General features: G+C 51.6%; 1 protein-coding gene across 2 annotated transcripts in view; it reads right to left on the bottom strand.

The window, feature by feature from the left end:
* ADAMTSL3 (ADAMTS like 3) overlaps positions 1–11,941 on the bottom strand; it is a 390,931-nt gene extending 378,990 nt beyond the window's left edge. Inside the window, exons 1-2 of one of the 2 annotated variants that reach the window (XM_062206333.1) lie at positions 11,803–11,941; positions 10,310–10,411 (exon numbers count right to left, since the gene is read on the bottom strand). In XM_062206333.1, coding sequence (XP_062062317.1) covers positions 10,310–10,378 — 69 coding nt within the window. In that variant the 5' untranslated portion in view covers positions 10,379–10,411; positions 11,803–11,941. The remainder of the gene's footprint in view (positions 1–10,309; positions 10,412–11,802) is intronic. The other variant, XM_062206332.1, reaches the window with a different exon arrangement.
* Between the last annotated feature and the right edge of the window lie 8,765 nt (positions 11,942–20,706).

The following is a 20,706-nucleotide window of genomic DNA, read 5'->3' as shown; positions in this document are numbered from 1 at the left end:
TTTTAATATTCTCACAAGTAAAGTTTCCTTGCCAGGTAAGGATGGAAACTTCCTGGAAGGCAATTTGAGAGTATAAATCAAAGGTCTTAAAACTTCACACAGGAGCCAGCGCTGTGGGGTAGTGGGCTAAGCTCTGCCTGCAGCGCCGACAACCCATATGGGCACTGGTTCATGTCCTCCTCCTCTTGCCATTCAGCTCCCTGCTATGGCCTGGGATAGCAGCAGAAGACGGCCCAAGTCCTTGGGCCCCTGCACCCATGTGGGAGACTCAGAGGAAGCTCCTGGCTCCTGGCTTCAGATCATCCCAGCTCTGGCCGTTGTGGCTATTTGGGGAGTGAACCAGTGGATGGAAGACCTCTCTCTCTGTCTCTTTCTCTTTATGTAACTCTACCATTCAAATAAATAAATAAAATCTTAAAAAAAAAAAAAAACTTCACACAGTTTTTAACCTGAAAATTCAACAAATACATTTTTCCTAGACATGTATTCAAAGGAAAACATCACAAACATGAGCAAAGACAGATCTGCAAGTACATTTACAGCAGCATTGCCTGCAACAGCAAAACACCTGTGTCCAGCTTAAATGTCCAACCGTGAGGAATTAATGAATAACGCATGCAAGCAATACTATGAATATATTAAATATTTTTGTGTAGAAAAATACTTAATGGCCTTACAACATTCTTCACATTGACAAATTTGTAAAGGTTATCAAAATAGAGTATAATTATTTAAAGAGATATAAATATTCTAAGAAGAATATTGGAAATATATATATAAAATAACAATTGATATAATTAAAGGCATTATTTATTTTCATCTGGGTCCTTTTCTGTGTTTTTCCACATTTTTAGAATAAATGTGGTTCTTTTTTATTTTGTTTTGTTTTTTTAAAGATGTTATTTATTTATTTGAAAGGCAGAGAGAGAGAGAGAGAGGAGGTCTTCCATCTGCTGGTTCACTCCCCACAATGGCCAGGGCTGGGCCAGGCCAAAGCCAGGAGCCAGGAGCTTCTTCCAGGTCTCCTGCATGGGTGCAGGGGCCCAAGCACTTGGGCCATCTTCCATTGCTTTCACAGGCACATTAGCAGTGAACTGGATCAGAAGTGGAGCAACCGGGACTTGAACCGGTGCCCACATCGGATGCTGACACTGCAGGCAGAGGCTTAACCTTCAATGCCACAGCACTGGCCCTGAATATGGATTTAAATAAGGAAAAAAAAAAAACACAGAGGGAATTTCAGAAGTGAGAAGAAAAGTGAAGAGAATTTCATGGGTCCCTTAATACAGTAAATTATTTTTATTAGTAAAGCAATTATTCTTCTTCATATTAAAATTAGTTTCAAAATAAAATGCTATTATATTTACAAGTAAAGGCTTGGAGGACAAATGTGTTTCTGAGAATTTGACCACAATAATTTCTAACATACATTGGCTGGAGCTGTGCAGTGCTGACAAATTCCAGAAAGTAATTGCATAAAATACTTGGAGAGGAAATCGCTTTATGCTTCCATGCTATTTATGGAAATTAGCATCTTTGTAAAAATAAACTGAGAGCAATCACAATCATAAACCTTGAAATGTGGTTTCCATAAGATGTTAGCTCTGCTGCTCTCAGATCCATTAGTAATGCCACAGAGGAAGGCTGCCTAGTTTTGTTCTGTTAGGAAACAATTACAGATAATTGGTTTTTTCCCCTCCTAGCTTTAATCCCTGCCTTTGTCCTGGCCGGTTCTCTTTAGGAGTATGCATATTGAAGAGCAGCCTCTCCATGGCTCCTATTTGCTGTGGAACAATGTTTCGCACGATCTTACCTTCCGAAATCCACATCAACCCCCAAAACTCCTGCAAACACAACAAGTCATTTCCCAAGACCAGGGGGGACGTCTGAGCTTCATGTGCCTCGAAAACCTGTTCAAAACCTGCAGGAAATTTCCATTCTTCTCTCTCTCTTTCAATCTCGCATAATCAAGCTCCATCCCTCAGGTTCCAAAATCGTTCCCACATTTACATCCCTTTGTCTGGGCTCAGGATTCATCAGTCGCCAGCCTGGACTAGAACCAGAGGCCTCTCAAGTCTCCCTTTTCCGAGGGCACCCCCAGGGGCCCAGGGGAGGCTGAAGATCCCACTCAGCCTGTCTTGGTGACCGTGCCCCTCCCCGGGCCTCCACACAGCCCAGCTGGATGAGGCCAGCTCGGCCCCTGAGAGTCACAGCTCTTTGTTCACCCTCATCTCACGCCCCCCCCCCCGTTGCTGTGGACCCTGCTCTGCAAACAGAAACCCAGGAGAGACAGATTGAAGACGCATTTCTGGGTAGAAAAAATGGGCTCAACGGGTACAGGATGGAGCCACAGAGAAGACATTCAGAGTAATGCCAGAGGCAGGCACTGTGGCATAGTAGGCTAAGCCTCCTCCTGTGGTGCTGGCACCACCGGTTCTAGTCCTGGCTGCTCCTCTTCCAATCCAGCTCCCTGCTTATGCCCTGGGAAATCAGTAGAAGATGGCCCAGGTGCTCGGGCCCCTGTACTCTTGTGGGAGACCCAGAAGAAGCTCCTGGCTCCTGGCTTCCGATCAGCATAGCTCCAGCCATTGAGGCTATTTGGGGCGTGAGCCAGCGGATGGAAGACCTCTCTGTGTAACTCTACCTCTGAGATAAATAAATCAAATTTAAAAAAAAAAAAATAGAGTAACTCCAGGCTTCTGGCCCCAGTGAGTGTTGGTGGAGAATCCAGGCACTGAAAGGGCTGGGTGAGGGGTGAGGGGTGAGGGGTGAGGGATGAGGGGTGAGGGGTGAGAGGTGGGATGAGGAGTAGAGTTTTTGATTGGGACCTCCCATGAAGGTGCAGGGTAGCTCACGGACACACTGACATGCCTCTCACAAAACAGACAGACAGCAACCTCCCAGAAAATCTGGGCCTCTTCCATTTGGAGGGGCCCTGGATTTAAGAAAAAGCAAAATCAGCACCTTCCAGAGTGTATTTTATGTTCAAAGTTTGGATTTTTAGTTTCTGTAAAAATAATGGTCACCTTTTCATGTTTTGTGTGTATACGCAGCACTCATTTGAACAGAACATCAAAAGCGTAAATTGGAAAGGCTGCACCGCTGTGGGAGGTGGGTTTCCACATACTGGACGCCAGGTGAGTACCTCTGCAGAGAAAGCCAGAGCAGTGGCTGAGGCTGCCTGGGGAGAGAGGTGGAGGGACAGAAAGCAGTGGAGAGCCGGCCCTGGGAGGAAGCAGCATTTAGAAAGTGCCACGGGCCAGCCCGGCATTTGGCACAGCAGGTAAGCCACCACTTGGGACACCCACATCCCATATTGCAGTTCCTAGGAGGAGTCCCAGCTCCATTCCTGATCTGAGCTTCCTGCTAATGCACACCCCGGGAGGCAGTGAAGATGGCTCGAGCTACTGGGTTCCTGCCACCCATGTGGGAGAACTGGATTGAATTATTGGCTTGTAGCTGCAGCCTGGCCCAGCCCAGTCCTGGCTTGTGGCTGTTTTGAGAATTTGGGAGTGAACAAGTGGGTGAGAGATTCTCTCTCTCTCTCTCTCTCTGTGTGTGTGTGTGTGTGTGTGTTTCTCTACCTCTATAAAAATAAATATTTTAAAGGGCATGGATGAGCCACAGAAGGACAATGAGATGGAAAGCACAGAGCAATAGGAAAAGAACAGTGTAGATATCACAGAAATGGGTGGGAGAAAGTCCCACCCATTCCCCCAGGGCTGTCACTGTATCTATCAATCTCCCCGTGGTGCAGATTGTCAGGCTATGGATGCCATGAGGCAACACATGAAGTCTGCCCCCAAGACAAGTTTCAATCTTTCTGCTCAGACTCCATCCATCGCCAGCGTCCACACAGCTTGCAATGTTTATCCAAAATCTCTGTAGAGAACGAGATCACACAGGAAGCACATGGACAACGTAAAAACACAGAGTTCAGGGGAAACTCTACCCAGAACTGAAACAGGCTGACATCATAGCGTGGATCCGGTGGGCAGAGAAGTGAGCATGAGGTGTCTAACCATGAGTGACAAACCATCCAGAAAGCAACCCAAAAATGCAAAAAAAGAAATAATATTTTTAAACAAAGTGTGGCATCAGGGTATATCCAAAAGGATAACGGGACATAGCCTTAAGAAATGAAAATGGAGGGGAAGAGCAATACAGAGATCGGGCTGCCCACAGAGACAGACACAGTCTGTAGGGAAGGTCCTCTAGAGCCCACTGTAGAACTACACCTGCTGCCCAGGATGGTAGAGTGGTCAGGGAGACCAGAGCAGCAGTAAAGAGCTGTCTGTCCTCGTGGCCTCCCCCCCCTCCTTGTTTCTCACTCCAGAAGAAAGCAAAGGAAGAAGTATCTCAGAGGCATTCCCCCGCCACCCCGTGAGAGGGGAAGAAGAGAGTCGACCTCAGCCCTGTGTCACTTCAGGTGCTGGTGTCATGCTCCAAGCCCAGACTCGAGAGGAGGGAGATAAGATTTAAGTCAACTTGAGAACCATGTGTTTAAATTGAACTGGACTTTTAATAAGCGATCTTGGGGGCCAACACTGTGGCATAGTGGGTAAAGCCACCGCCTACAGCACCAGCATCCCACATGGGCACCAGTTTGAGACCCGGCTGCTCCATTTCTGATCCAGCTCTCTGCTGTGGCCTGAGAAAGCAGTAGAAGATGGCCCAAGTCCTTGGGTCCCTGTACCCGCTTGGGAGACCTGGAAGAAGCTCCTGGCTCCTGGCTTCAGATCAGCACAGCTCCAGCCAATGAGGCCAATTGGGGAGTGAACCAGTGGATGGAAGACCTCTCTCTCTCTCTCTCTCTCTCTCTCTCTCTGCCTCTCCTCTCTCTGTGTGACTCTGACTTTCAAATAAATAAATAAATCTTTAAAAAAAAATAACTGACCTCGAATCTTCCCAAGTTTCACTAAGGGATGGATGGGAAGTGGAATCTGCTGAGGCGTGGTTGGACAAATGATCGACTCCGTGTTTATGCCCCACTAATCCAGGAGATTCGACCAAAATGGGGGAAATACACGCCAAGGACCAAACTCAGACAAATTCAGGCTGACCCACAGAGAACTGAGTGCCGTGTTAGAGTCGGGGCGACCCTGAGCTGACTTCCTCACTCACTAACTTCTCCAAACGCCCTCCTGCTTCCCTCACTGCCCACCACCGACAGGATCAAGCGTGATCGGGGAGGATGGGTGTGGGCTAGATCCATTGTGGAACACAACTGTTGTCGCCGCTAGCACTCAATGGCATGTCTTTTGCCCTGGTGCTGTCTCTTGGACTCCACCCACCTCTGTCCAAACTTTGATTGCCTCCGTGTTACTGGGGACAGAGAGCGGATGCCTGTGTTGGTAGCAGGAAGGAGAACTAAGATTGGAACCCCACCTGCACATCTCGCGTTGTCCTCCTCTTCTGCCATTACAAATTACTGGGAATTTAGTGTCTTACGACAACACACAAGTTTGTTCTTTTACAGTTCGAGATGGCAGAACTCTGAAAGAATAAACACAGAGTCCACCAACTAAAGTGAAGAAAATGCTGCCTGTTAAAGTTAGCCACTGCAGGTGCTCCTCCAAAGGATGCTCCCGGACCCTACAATCTGACCTCCTGAAAGGGTGGAGACAAAGCTTCCCAAATGTGTAGAAGAAGGTGAGTCCATATTGACAACACCTGAGGGATGGAGCAGGTGAGTCTCTGTGGTGATGGTCTAAATCCTGGCGCTTTGGAAGCATCAGACTGACATAAAGGATCTGAATCTCGCGAACAGGAAGATGTCCTGATGGCACAGATTCTGGTGTTGGCTGAGATGGAACACTAGCTTCTCCCCCAAGAGGCATAGAGAGAGGTAGAGCTGCTTCCAAATGATGGGCTGCATGGCCCAAATGGCAAGAGGGGTGGACACAGAACTGGGAGCGGTAGGCTTATTTGCGGGTTGTACTGAATTCTGACAAGCATTTTGTGTGCCGAATGTTAAAGGTAGCTAGACAGAAGAGGGAACACTGTAAGGCCTTTTAATGTAATTAAAAGTGTAACTTTTCTGCTTGTGTTCTCTTTAAAAAAAAAAAAAAAGCAAAATAGTGGCATTATAAAAAGTGAATCTGAAATGAGTTTTTACAGAGCTAAAATCAATGGGTCACCAGGGCCAGTTACTTCTTTTTGTTCTATTAAAAAGACAGAAAAAGGGAGCAGGGAGAGAGAGAGAGAGAGGGAAAGAGAGAGAGGGAGAGAGAGAGAGAGAGAGAGAGAGAGAGAGAGAGATCTCAACTCCCCAAACATATGCAACAGCCAAGGCTGGGCCAGACCAAAGCTGGGAGCCAGGAACTCAATCCGAGTCACCCATGGTTAGTGGCAGGGACCCAAACACTTGAGTCATCACTTGCTGCCTCCCAGGGACCACATTAGCAGGACGCTGGATTGGCAGAGCAGGCGGGACTCAAACCCAGGCACTCTGATATGGGATGCGGGCATTCCAAGCAGCGTCCTAACTAGCGCTCTAAAGGCCTGCCCTGTCGGTCACTTCTGAAGACTCCAGAGGCGAATCCACCCCTTGCCTCCTCCAGTGTCTGGAGGCTGCAGGCACTCCCTGGCTCCTGGCTGCACCGCTCCAGCCTCTGCCTTCCTGGTAGCATCTCTCCAGCCTCCGAATCGGAGCAATGTTGCAACTATATAATTCAGGTTCATCTCCCCACCACACATCTGCAAGGTCCCCTTCACCATCTAAAGGAACATTTATGGGTTTTGCAGGGCTAGGACGAGGACACACTCGGAAGCCATTATTCAGCCTTCTACACATTCCAAAGGCTTCCACACTCTGTGACCAGAAGCTCCACTGATATCAAGATCAAGGGCATCTACCCAAGACCACTTGGCCCTCGCAGGCCACCCTGCCTCCAGGCCCTCTGCGGGATCAGCCTCCCACACCAACTTTCAGAAACCCAACATGAAACCATGCTGTCTCATACTTAGGCAAAAACAAGACCCAGAGGACAGAATCTGAGCCAAGTCAGATATTGCCTGTTTTACAAGTTGTGTTCTGAAATTTTCAAAATCCTTCTCCCTGAATATGAAGTCACTACAGAGTTTTGGGACAACCCTCAAGCCTTCCAGAACTTCTTCATCCAAATGTCTCCCTTGCCTTTCAAAACTGTCACCTTAAGGGACCGGTTCCAGTGCAAGCACTTCTATGAACTTGGCAAGGGATGGTCACAGATCAAGTCATTCTTGACCAGAGGTCACCCCAGCCAGACTCAGGGGACAAGGGGAATTGGATTTGCCGGAGAATTTAAGGGATGGGAGGGCACTCGGATGTGCACAAGGCCACCTTGATCTGATGGTCTAAGAGGTAATGATAGCAAGTTACATGACCAATGTCAAAACCATTTCTGGCGGAACTCTCTAGAGAGCCAGGAAGCTACCCTATGTATGACTACTGCATTAGGAGACAGAAGGTTTTGCCTTCTCTTGGACGAAAGAGGAAAATGAGGGGTGTGTTGAGATTCAGGGGGCAGCTGGTACAGTATTCAGTAGCCTCGGGTCAGGGCGGGAGGAGAGAGCCTGCCAGGCTCTCAGACTCCCCAGGCTGGTGCAGGAGAGTCGGTGCCGCAGCTGCTGTCCTCTGTGGGAAGACCACGGTCCCCAGGGAGAGGGCTGGAGCAACAGGAAGCTTCCAGGGCCTGTGAGACAGGAAGAAGGAAAGCCTGTCCAGCTGTCTGGGTGAGGGGGACAGTGTGCTGCTCCAGGAATGGTCAAGAGAGAGTTAGAAAAACAAAACACTGACAGCTCCGTCTGCTGCAATCTCTCCCATTGACTTCTGTGGTCAGGGTTGAAGCTTTAGCCGACTGAATGAAGATCTGACTTTTCCTAATTAGCTGGAACATCCCAGGCTCCTCACAGCTCAGTCTCACACGTCGTCGATCGGTTTTCTACCAGCCAGTACTTCTGAAGCAAGGGAAGACAGGACAGAACCCCTTAGGCCCCACCCAAACACCAGAATCAGAAGCGGCAGCTTGGAGCCAAACCCAGGTGGACCCTGGCTCCATTAGAACATTCTCGCAGGGCCCATGGGGAGGTAACACCGGCACACCTGCAGGAGTCTCCCCTGAGAAGATGCTGTCCCACCTCTTCAAGTCTGTAACGTTGTCTCTGATGCCTCATGAGCGCCCCCAGCAGGTCCACAGCAGAAAATGCTGGCCCGGTGCTCGCTTCAAACCTCGAGTGCTAATGGACACATCAATCCTGCATTTCTTCCTTGCCAGACACTTTTCTTTTTTTCACTTTTTTCCAACCATTTCACAATGCATGGGCTCCTCCCCCCCCCCAAAAAAAAAAAAAAAAAAAACTCCACAAGGCAGATACTGTCACTGCCTCCCCTCCACAGATGTGGAAACTGGAGCACACTACAGGGACGTGTGTGTGACGCAGCCACGACACGGTGCAGCTGGGATTCGGACAGTGACCGCAGCCTCCTTTTACGACCTTCTGTGCACGCCGCCTCGATGCGTGGAAGCCGCGTTGCCACAGGCACACAGAGGTGGAAAAATCCGAAAGAGGTCAGGGAATGATTCAAACTGGGCAAACGCTGCCCTTGGCCAAAGGTCAGTAGACTGCCTCATAGCACACTGGAGTTTTATAGGGTGCAAGAAGACCTTAAAGCCCAGGCTCTCTTCAACCAGGGGCTAAGGGCTGAAGCTCGTGTAGCCTGGTCCACACCCACTGATGGGACAGGAAAGGAAGCATCCACCCTTCCGCCCCAACACACCACTGGCCAGAGAAACCCTGCATCATCCTGAGAAGACTTCACTTTGCTTCCAACAAAAGATGTCGATTAAAATGTAATGATAGGCTGGCGCCGCGGCTCACTAGGCTAATCCTCCGCCTAGCGGCGCCAGCACACCAGGTTCTAGTCCCGGTCGGGGCGCCGGATTCTGTCCCGGTTGCCCCTCTTCCAGGCCAGCTCTCTGCTGTGGCCAGGGAGTGCAGTGGAGGATGGCCCAAGTGCTTGGGCCCTGCACCCCATGGGAGACCAGGAGAAGCACCTGGCTCCTGGCTTCAGATCAGCGCGGTGCACCGGCCCCAGCGCGCCTACCGCAGCGGCCATTGGAGGGTGAACCAACGGCAAAGGAAGACCTTTCTCTCTGTCTCTCTCTCTCACTGTCCACTCTGCCTGTCAAAAATAATTTTTAAAAAAATGTAATGATACAGCAGCATCCACTAAGTGGGATGATGGGGCAGGTGATGCTCCTCACCAACCAGATCTGGGTGAGCCAGAGAATTCACAGGGGGCTTGGAAAAGATAAAACAAGAGGCAAAGACGTCTGATTAATTGACCCCAGGATCTGTATCTTCACTCACGCATGCAGGCCTATTTCACAGACACTGAGCACTTAGGCACCATGCCCTTTGTGAGATCCTGGAGGCACAGAGGTCACCAAGCCACGTGCCTGAGGGCTGCCTTACTCACTCCCACACGGGATACCCCGCACGGAACCAGCTGCCACTCTGAGGACACAACCCTGACACAGATATGTTTTGCAGCTTTAGGTCTGGGGCTGCACAGTGCTTGGCCGAATCGGGCTACCAGTTCTGTCTGGCTTTCAGCGCTTTAAAAACTGGAAGATTCTGGAAGAAATCCGGATGTTCCTGCTCATGGGGAAAATTAAAAAAAAAAAAAAAAAGATCTGGCCATCCTGGCCTTGTGTGCTCGCTTAGCAATGACCAGCTGGGCCTGAGGTCAGACTGCTCCGAACAGATGGAGCGTGTGCCCCCTCCCCACACACACACACACTGTCCTCAGCACTCCCTATTATCTCTTAGGCAATGCAAACTTCCTCCTTTGTTGGAGTCAGCCCAAGAGGCAAATTAGGAAGCAAGGCACGAGCTGGGTCTTCCCATGGTGGCTGGGGGTGACAGGTGTGTCTAAAGAGAGGACTGCACAACAGTGGGACATGTGTTGACAGAAAGAAACTCAGACTGCTTATTCAGTGGCTAAGCTAGGACCAGGACCCGGCTCTGCCCACACACCACAACCTGGCCCCCAGCATTTCACCTGGGCACATGCAGAGAGCAATTCTAGTCTGAGCTGCTGGCGCACAGGACCCACGGCGGTGTCCAAGCTCTGCTCGGGATCCAGAAAGGACACAAGGGAGCTGGCGCATCCTTACAGCAACCAGAAACACCATTGGCTGGAGACACGGGAGAAAGTTGGGTTCTCTGGGGTAGGGTTAACACGAATGATGTCACGGTGGGTCTAGAATATTGATCCTAAGCAAACAAAGGGGTGCCCACCATTCCACTCCCCTCCCATTACCTGTAAAAGGGTAGCATCCTTGAGGGCCAGCCACACCAGAAACCACCAGGGGTTCTTCCAGGCAGCCATGGGGTCTGCCCCCTCAAGGGTCTTACTTGCAGCCTACAAAAGAGGAGAGAGTTTCCAACCAGCTCTGGCCGCAGCGACAGTACCCGTGACTCTAACTGGGACCCAGAAGCCCAGACAAAAACCTCAGACGGGGTTGTGTTGGTGCACGATGGGGCTGCCTGCTGCAGGGTGCACGCTCTCTAGGGCTCTCCTTAGCATGGGTCACATCAAGGAGGGGGCTGGATCTGCCTCCAGTGGGCACCTCACAGTCCCAGCCTTCCAAAAGCTGCACCAGCTGCGCCCCCCCCAGCCCATCTGGCAGCAGCAGCAGGGTGTGGTTGCTGGCATCAGACTCAGGGAGCCAGCCTAGATAGAGCCAACGGATGGGCCACCTGCAAGCATCCGCAGCTGGAGGGGAAGACGAGCCCGGGAGCAACAAAGCCAGCCCAGAGAGGGAAGGGACCTGACTAAGGTCACACAGCAAAGTAGTAACATTGTAGGCCGAGAGCGCAGGGCTCCCGACCCTACAGGGTGTCCCCGGTAGCTGACAGCGTGCGCCCTCCACGTCGGGACCTGCAGCTAGAGGGGGCTGGGAGCTGAGATAGGGGGAGCTTGGGGGGCACCGCCCCCGCTTAGGACAAACCAGCAGAGGTCAGCTGGAAAACACCAGGCCGTGCGTGTGGCTTTTTTTTTTTTTTTTTAATGAGCGTGCCTGTCAATATACAGAGAAATCCGAACGAGTCAGGACTGGAAAAGCCGAGGTCACACTCGACTCTCGCTTCGCCTCGCGGGCGCCTTGGCGGAGCCGGTGTCCGGGGGCGGGTCGGTGGCTTCTCTCCATCTGGAGAAAGCATTAAGGGCCTGGCCTAATGCGATCCGCAAATGTGCTGCTGTTTCCGACCTGAGGCGGCGACTCGGGGCTGCAGGCGAGGCGGCGGGTGCCGGCCCCGGGGCTGTGCGCCCCCTGCTCGCTAGCTGCTCGCACCGGCCTTCCCCCGCGCGCGCTCTCTTCCCACCGCCCCGGGGCCTCGCAGTTGCTCCCGCGGCGTCCCCGCCGCCCCACGCCCACTTCCCACCGCGCGCGCCGCGCCCCAGCCCTCCGCGCTCCTGGCGCCCGCGACCCGGTGCCAACAGCCAGGACCTTCGGACGCTCGAGGCTACGCGCCGCCGTCAGCCCGTGCGCTACCTGTGAACCCCTGGTCCTGAGCAACCCCAACCCTGTGGAGATTTCCAAGCCGCCCCGGATCCTTGGGACCCCAGGGAGCACGCTCGCACCGAGGTCTCCAAAACCTGAGGGGCGCCCTAGTCCTGCGCTCGCGTCGCACAAGCCACCCCCTCGCCCACTTGCTTCTGAGGCCCCCTGCACCCGAGCCTCACTCCCCCTGGGGAGACCCTTTGCTGGGTCCCTGAGGGGGACCCCGCTGCGCCCGGCTCGGGGCACCCACCTTGCGCCTCGGCGGCGTCAGGGACGTGCAGCCCGGGGCCGCGTGGGCTCGGGGCGCGCGCTGGAGAGAGGCCGGCACAGCCGCCCCGTCAACACCTCGTGCGGAATCCGGGACCGGGACCTTCCCCGACGCCGGCCTCCAGCCCGCGGCGCCGCAGTCGCCGCCGCCGCGAAGTTAAATGGGGCTGGGACGGGGGCCGCCCCGCCTCTCCCGCCCCCTCCGGGCGCGCAGAGCGCAGCGCTGGCCCCGGCCCAGAGGCGGAGGGCGCGCGCCGCCACCTGCACCGCCCGGCAAGTGCACTGCGCGCCCGAGCGTCCGTCGGCCCGCGCGCCGGCACCGCGCCCTCGGGCCGCGCCGGGGGCGCTGGGGGCGCGAAGAGACCGCGCGAGGGGCCGGGCCCGGGCCGCCCGGAGCGCGCGGGGCCGCGGCGACGGCGAGACTCGGCTGGAACGCTCCTCCGCCCGCTTCCTGGAAGCCACTCCTCGCCCTGGGCCGGCCGCCAGGCGTGGTGCCAATAGCCGGGATTGCCGACGCCGCCACCGCCGCCGCCGCCGCCGGCAGGCGCGCTGGGGAAAGGCGGCAGCTGCGCCGCGAGCCAGCCGGGCCGCCCCGCCTCAGCCGGAGCAGGGATGCCGGCCGCCCCCCTCCCGGAGTCTCCACCCACCCCGCCCGGGCGCGGGCGCCGGCTCTGCAGTCAGGCCCAGCGGCCACACGGAGGCTTGCCCGGAACCGCTGGCTCGTGCCTGAGAGTCTTAGGCGCGCCGGGCCAGGCGGGACCCAAGCCGGAGCCCGGTGGCCCCCTCCAGGCCTGCGCCGCCACGGCCCCCCGCGGCGCCGCACGCACAGGGCTAACACCCGGGCGCGTGGACTCACTGGCGCTTGCTCACCGCCCCGAGGGCCCTCGGACACTGGGCAGCCGGCCACCACCAGCGACTTGGCCGGGCACCTGGCGCCCCCTCGTAGAAGGCAGGTTTGGGTAACGGAGCTCCAGGACTGCAGGGGAAATGCAATGCCCGGACCCGGGATTTGCAAAGGATTTGGTTGAGTCAGAGACCAGAGGAACAGCGACAGCAGCTGCCCTGCGGGCTTCCAGAAGTTAAGTCGGGAGAGGCATCTGGCCCTGGCCTTGGCCTGGTCTTGGCGGTCTAAGCCAAGGGCTAGGGAGTTCATGTTGAAGTCTGCCTTCCGCCCTCACCCAAGTACCATCACAGCCATTTCTGCGTGTACCCGTCTCTGTGAGCATCTGATTTTCACCCAAGGCCTTGTGGCAGTAGTTAGCAGCATTGGAAGCCATGGCTGGAGCCCTGGACTTCTCCAGCCCCCCTGGCAGCGCTCCCTGCCTGTACTGTGGCTGGCACCTTACACCTGCAGGGGGCGCTTTTGCTGGAGGAGCTGGCCCTGCGCGCTTTGCTCATCTGTTCTCCTCTGCCTTCCAAGGAGGGTCCCAGGACTGCCTCTCCACCTGCAAAGCAAGCCGAGCACATAGGTCAGGGCTGGGCTCCACCAGAACTCACCTCCGTACAGACGACTGTGCTTATTCACCTGGCTGTCAAGTCTCCCGAGTAATCAGTCTGTGAGCTGAGCCATCACCCCCAGGGGGACGTGCAGAGTTAGGTTGCTGCCAGCCTCTGGCCACAACATTTTTGTCAATCAACACATCACCTCATTTTATGTGTGTTTCCATTTCAAGGCACCTGATTTGACATACGTGGTCGATTCGTTAACACCAAGCCCATGGCCAACACATTACAACGATTGCCCCAATGAGGTTTATCCAACACTCGTGTTTTCTTCCCAGGGCAGGACCCGGCTTTCTTCCACATGGGAACACCAGGATGCACTTTTGCCCTGTGCTCGGCACTGTTTTAAACAGTGAAATCAACAAAAGAGGCAAAAGTGTGAACACGTGGCCACAAAGACACCTTCCAGGCCACTTGTGGATAGTGTGCGAGCTGAAATAAAAAGGTCCAGTGTTGCCTTGGAAACAAGCGTTTCAAGCTACTCAGAAGTTTCCGCATTTGTCAAATGGACTCTCTAAAAGTGCTGCAAGTACTGCTTATGGTGCTACAAATAAATTATTTCAAGGAGGCGAATTCACAAATAGCAAAGCTAGAAATAACAAGGATTGATGGGGTGGTCTTCCTGTGTCAAGTATAGTAGAAAGATAGCCTTGTGAACATTTCAAAACACTTCCCGTGCCCTGGCATTGTGCTGGTACTTTACTTGTGTTAGCTCACTTAGTCATCTCAACAGCTTATAAGATTGATATTCTTTGAGTCTCATTTTGCAAATGAAGAGACTAACCTAGTAAAGTTTAAACATCGCATGGTCTTAGCAACTGCGTTATCCCGCCTCTTGGGTTATTTCCATCCTAAAACCAGCCCTGACCTATCGTGGAGTCAATTGCAAAAATCACATGAATATTCAAGAGGAAACGGAGAACTCAAAGAAATTGGATGCTTGTGCTGTGACTGCTGCATTGAGCTGTGCCCCCAGTGTCTACCACTCAGGGTGGCATTAAGAAGGCTTGGAGTTGGGGATATGGTTGGGAGCATTAAGATATTAATGTCTGATCCGGACTTTCTGTCTCCCTTTCCCGTGGGCAGCCTCCAAGGAGTGCCCCACAGTCAGCAATAAGGCCAGGACTGGGCCTTCCTCTCTTGTAGGTGCCATCTAACATCAGGCCAGCCACTCTAAAAGAGCAGTTGGTCAGAAGCAAAAAGCAGAGAAAAATGTCATGCAAGTTCTGTGCTCCTTTCAACTCCAGCAGGTCAAGCAGTCCTACGAAGTTGGCTGAAGTGCTCTGAGTTCCGGAAACAGAGCCGTGGAAGACAGACTCCATGGTGGGATGGGCGAGTTGCTGGCTGGACCCCCAGATATTGCCCCCACATTCACAGCCTCACTTCCTTCCGCACTAACACTCTCCTTCACCACTCCACCCAAATGGAGACACCAACCCTCACCTCAGTCACCCACCCAATATTTTCTCCTACTCCTCACCCCCTTCCCTGAGACCTGTCCCAGATGCTTAAATAAGACACTGCAAAAGCCACAAGATTGTAAACAGGAGCAAGTGAACCCCAAAGGAATCATTCTGGCTGGTCTGAGCACTGGCTGCAGCTCCCCACCCAATCTATCTCCAAAGTGGTGGGTCAGGCCCCTCCCTGTCTAACTTCCAGACTACCCATGAGAACCCCACTACTGGTGATAATGGCAGTGAATTTCAACTCTAAGAGGTCCAGGAACCCGTGTTCCATTTCCTGCCTGAGGTCCATTTCTTGGGTTTCTCCTGCTGTCATCTATCTCAGGATCTGCCTCCTGGATGCATCTCAGATTCCTACCACTACTCCCAGTATCATCTATCGACCCAACCAAAAAAGCACAAGAGCGCGACATTCATAGGAAAGAAATACAGAGAGAACCAGGAAAGTATTGGCCATGGAGGTGACAGGTGTGAGTATGTTTCACCCTAAGAGAGAAGAAGTATCAGTCTATTTATTTATTTATTTATTGACAGGCAGAGTTAGACAGTGAGAGAGAGAGAGACAGAGAGAAAGGTCTTCCTTCCGTTGGTTCACCCCCCAAATGGCCGCTACTGCCAGCGCGCTGCGCCAATCCAAAACCAGGAGCCAGGTGCTTCCTCCTGGTCTCCCATGCGGGTGCAGGCCATCCTCCACTGCCTTCCCGGGCCACAGCAGAGGGCTGGACTGGAAGAGGAGCAACCAGGACAGAATCTGGCGTCCTAACCGGGACTAGAACCCGGGGTACCGGTGCTGCAGGTGGAGGATTAGCTCAGTGAGCCGCGGCGCCGGCCAAAGTATCGGTCTTAATTTCTTCTTGATACATAATTATTCTTTCTGATTGGAGGATTTTGAAGTGGACTTGGGAAGCAAACTCAAGGCAGTGTTGGAGGCTTGGAGAAAAGGAGGACTTGGAGGCAAATCCTGCAGAAAGTAGAGTGGACTGAAGCAGGCACAAAAGGGTATACTCTCAACCAAGGCCACCATGATGCAGCAGACTGGGACGCCAGGTGAGCATGGTGCCCTGGGAAGTGCGCTTTAGAAAATACTTGTAAGACAGTGAGGAGTGCAAGACAGGGATGGGGCAATCGAAGAGCAAGCTGGCTTGGGTCAAGGCCAGCCTCCATGTGATCTTCAGGGACCCTGGAGCAGAAACCACACTACAGATTTGCCCTCCTGGAGGCAATAGGACTGAGCTGTTGCACCCACATGCCAGATCATTGCCACCCCTAGAGTCAGGAGGTGGTGTTGCCTCCTAGGCCACCCCCCATAGCAAGGACAATGGTCCAGAAAGGTATTGGGTGTAAGCTGCTAGCTGCACCATCACACATGCTGGGGGCAGATGAACCTGCTGGCAAAGGGAGTTTGGAAGCAGGAGCTCCTCACTGACAGCATCTACCACATGCACCAAGTCCACATAGAAGACAGGCTCAGTCAGTGAGGACAGTTCCCCGTCTCTCCAGAATGAGTTGTCCCTTTACATGGAAATTTGCTTGACAAAATGTTCAAATCTCCATCCTTTTGATTTTCTGTCTCGTAAGCAAAAGGTGCCCATGGGAGGAGTGGTTGTGACAGAAAGTAGTTCCACTTGGTGAGGGGCTCTGTGAGCTTTGGCATGCCCCTGTGCTTGATTTTTCACTTCAGCCTCCACTGAAATCCCCAAGGAGTTTCTCGGCGTCCTAGACCAAGCAGGTCTGTGATGTCAAGCCAGGACCTTCAGAATTCACATCGCTGCAACACTGGAGGGCTGAGCCAACCAAAATATGTGTCAGGCAGGTGGGGGTGGTGTAGAGCAGGCTTTCTCTACAAAGTTCCAAATATTGGGGGTGCGACAGGGAAGGCTGGAGTCTCCTAAATTATTGTAAAGGACAGAGTTGGGATTTGATGACCTTCCCCAGCACAAGCAAAACTCTCCAGATCCCGAACCCAAGGCTGCCTCTTGTCTGTTCAGGGCTAGGAAGGTTCTGACCTGACTCAGTCTTGGAGATGTCCCTGATAATCCTGCACATACCCATGGGCATGTATCTACATAGACTCCACTGTGGAACACAGCAGAAAATACAGAGCCTGGTAAGAATAGATTTGCTAGTGTCACTCAATAGACTATCTTCTTCCCCTGACAGGCACAAAGTTGCTGTAGGGGAACATGGAGCTATAGACAAGAAACTCGGTTCTGGTCCAGACTTGGCCACACACATTGGGGGATTCTGGGCAAGTCTCTGCACTTGTTCAAGCATCAAGTTTTCCCCTGAGTTTTTGAAGTGTAAACATTATAAAGTTGCAATAGTTCCTTCCATGGTAACTGGTAACTCTTGAGGTTGCTTTCATAATTTGCTTGTATATTGTAGCAGTCTCTCTCTAATCTACAGCTCACCTCTGGGAAGCTCCGCATCTCTCCACAACCCAACCAGTCATCAAAAGGGCCTCTGAGCCTTCACTTCAAGCATTTCACAAATAAACAAACACTAGGATCTCACTGAAGACCATCGACTCACTTCACACGCAGTCCTAACAAGTTTGTTCATCCCATTTGCAAGAGTGAGTGAGAGGTGATATATGAGAAAGGTCAGAATCTCTGCTACGAAGCTGCCTTCTGACAGCATAAAGGGTCTACAGAAAACTAGCAAAGTCACAAAATAAGTAAAAAATCGCTCCGGTCTGGAATGGCTTCATTCCCCTCAGTGGAGCCCGAGAAGGCAGCAGCATTGCACAGAGCTGTGTTCCTGCTCATGCATCCGGCTTATGGAAACGCTGTGCTTATGAATGTATGGAGGTACGTGCCACATTCCAGGAAGATACGCACTCACAAAGGCTGCCCTTAGGAAAAGGAAAGCACAAGCAAGCAACCCACATCCCTTTACGTGGTGACCCTGGAAATTCTGACAAACTCAGCATCTAGCACATCATTTTTGACAATGCTAGAACATGTCCAGAAGGGACGGATTAGAGCATGAAGAACAAAGTGTAAGGTAACAAAGTGGATGGCTCTAGACACTGTACACTTTATTGTGTGAAAATGTGATTTTCCCTATAGCCCCTCAAGAAAAGAAGACGCATTTTCTCTAGGGCTGTGTTACATGTCACTCACCGTGCACTGCACATTGAAGCCCGCCTGTTTAGTCTGCTTCCCTACATATTCCTTACGCTCTCGCCTGGGCGATATTTGGCTTGGAAGCACCACAAAGGAAAACTTGAAAAGTCTTTTTTTTCAAATATAAGTTCAATAAAAAACGTTTCTATGTATTAAGTTTTTACAAAACACATTAACTTTGGGAGGATTTTGATGGCCTATTAAGCATTTTGATCCCTTCTTTACTCAGGCAAAAATATTCTGTGAGTGAGTGTGAAGAACCAATTTCCTTCAGACCCTACCATACGCATCAGGTCAGCTGAAACCTAAAGAAAAAGTCAAGTCCATGCGATTTAATGCAATGCATATTGATTAACAATCTCCCTGTGTCATATAGGTGCTACGTCCTGTGGGCACAATGACATGACAGGGAAGTGTGCCTGCTTTGTGGGAGCAAATAGATCCAGTGTGCTGAATGTTCCCAGAGGTGTGATAACAGGAAGCTACATGCACAGTGGGTAGGACAGCAATGTTAAAGTCTTCCTAAGAAAAATGATATTCAATTGAGAACTAAAGTATAAACAGAAGCATGTATCTGTAAAAAAAAATTCCAAAAATTTATTCTTCTGTGGTTTTTCTCCAATGCAAAACAATCTACAGTTTCAAATGTGTGTTTTAAAATAGCATAAATATTCATGGGGAGGTAGTTCTGGAAAAGAATCAATAATTTTTTAAAGATTTATTTATTTGAGAGGTAGAATTACAGACAGAGAGAGGGAGAGAGAGAGAGAGAGAAAGGTTTTCCATTCGCTGGTTCACTCCCGGAATGGCTATAACAGCCAGAGCTGGGCCAATCCGAAGCCAGGAGCCAGGAGCTTCTTTTGGATCTCCCACATGGGTGCAGGGGCCCAAATATTTGGGCCATCCTCCACTGCTTTCTCAAGCACGTTATCAGGGAACTGGATCAGAAGTAGAGCATCCAGGACTCGAACCAGCACCCACATGAGATGCCAGCACTGCAGGCCACCTGCTACACCACAGTGCTGGCCTCTAAATGAAATTTTTTAAAGTAATAAAGAATAGGGTACTGAGGAGAGGTGAGTCAAGGCTGGATCCTTGATTTCTGACCTGACAGGTGGTTGGGATGTCATTCACTGATATGGGCATGGAGGAGAAAGAAGGGAGTGTTGGCTGGGAGGGCAGTTCAGAGTTCATGGCTTCATCTGGAACTTTTTGAGTTGGAAATGCCTTTGGATCTAGAATCAGAAACAAAACCCAAGCTAGAGATGCATGCTGATGACTCATTGGCACATGATTGATAGTTGAAGCTGTAGAAGTTGACAGTGGGGCCAGCGCTGTGGTGCAGAGGGCTAAAGCCATGGCCTGAAGCATCGACATCCCATATAGGTGCCCGTTCTAGTCCTGGCTGCTCCTCTGCTGACCCAGATCCTTGCTATGGCCTGGGAAAGCAGTGGAAGATGACCCACATCTTTGGGCCCCTGCACCCACATGGGAGACCTGGAGGAAGCTCCTGGCTCCTGGCTTCGGATCGGCACAGCTCCAAGCGTTGTGGCCATCTGGGGGGTGAGCCAGCAGATGGAAAACCTCTCTTTCTGTCTCTACCTCACTCTGTAACTCTGTCTTTCAAATAAATAAAATAAATCTTTAAAAAAAAGAAGGTAGGCGCCGGATTCTGTCCCGGTTGCCCCTCTTCCAGGCCAGTTCTCTGCTGTGGCCCAGGAGTGCAGAGGAGGATGGCCCAAGTGCTTGGGCCCTGCACCCCATGGGAGACCAGGAGAAGCACCTGGCTCCTGCCTTCGGATCAGCGCGGTGCGCCGGCCACAGCGCGGCGGCCATGGCGGCCATGGAGGGTGAACCAACGGCAAAGGAAGACCTTTCTCTCTGTCTCTCTCTCTCACTGTCCACTCTGCCTGTCAAAAAAAAAATTAAAAGAAAATAAAAAAAAGAAAAAAAGAAGTTGATGGTAATGATAGTTAGCTGCCTGTTCTACCATCTTTCCACAGGTCTGTGTGTAAGGAAAACAATTGCTGTCCTGTGCATATAACACAAGTATCTTTTACCCCAAAAGTGAAAACACCAGAAGCGTATATCTTTGTCTCCAAAATCAAAGCTGAGAAGCAGTCATGAAGAGTCCCTTTGGATTCCTGCCTGGATCTTCACCACGCTCTCATTTGACTCAGTAGCTCTGGCTTGAACGGACTTTTCCCAGCTCTCTTCTCTTCCATCATCAACTTCAACTTGAATGATACACCCAGATTCCTCCAAGGCAAGTCTGATATTCAATCCTAGCCTGGGTCTTGGGTTAACCATGAAAGCGAGAGTGAGACTTACTTAGCATTTCCCATGAAATTGCCTAATGCTATTTCAGCAAATGTGTGCCAGGGCAGTGTATTATTAAGAAAGAAACCAAAAGATTTTGTAAAGCAAATTATCTCCAAATTCATTTATGGGAACAGGAACATGGAGAGCAAAGCATCTAGTGTTGTACAAAGTCTAAATAAGGAAAAATGGAAAGGGGATTTAAAAATTGATACTGACATGAAATTTCAGGTCAGGTAGAGTCTTCCAATTCCAGACGATAGCGTGGGCTCAAATGTTTTGCTCAAACCAGCCACTCCCTTACTGAAATTACCAATTGAGATCATAGAATTTGCTGGAAACTGGGGAGGCGAATCATCTGCATAACTGGGACTCAGAAGGTTGCTGAATTCAGTGGTAGCCAATGCTCTGGTGACAGTGGCCCTTGCAATGAAGGAAAAGAACTGTGCCCTCTGAGTGCCCTTTCTGGACTCT

This window comes from Lepus europaeus, chromosome 11 (genome assembly GCF_033115175.1).
Source record: "Lepus europaeus isolate LE1 chromosome 11, mLepTim1.pri, whole genome shotgun sequence".
Lineage (NCBI taxonomy): Eukaryota > Metazoa > Chordata > Mammalia > Lagomorpha > Leporidae > Lepus > Lepus europaeus.
This window is presented reverse-complemented; position numbering and strand designations above follow the sequence as displayed.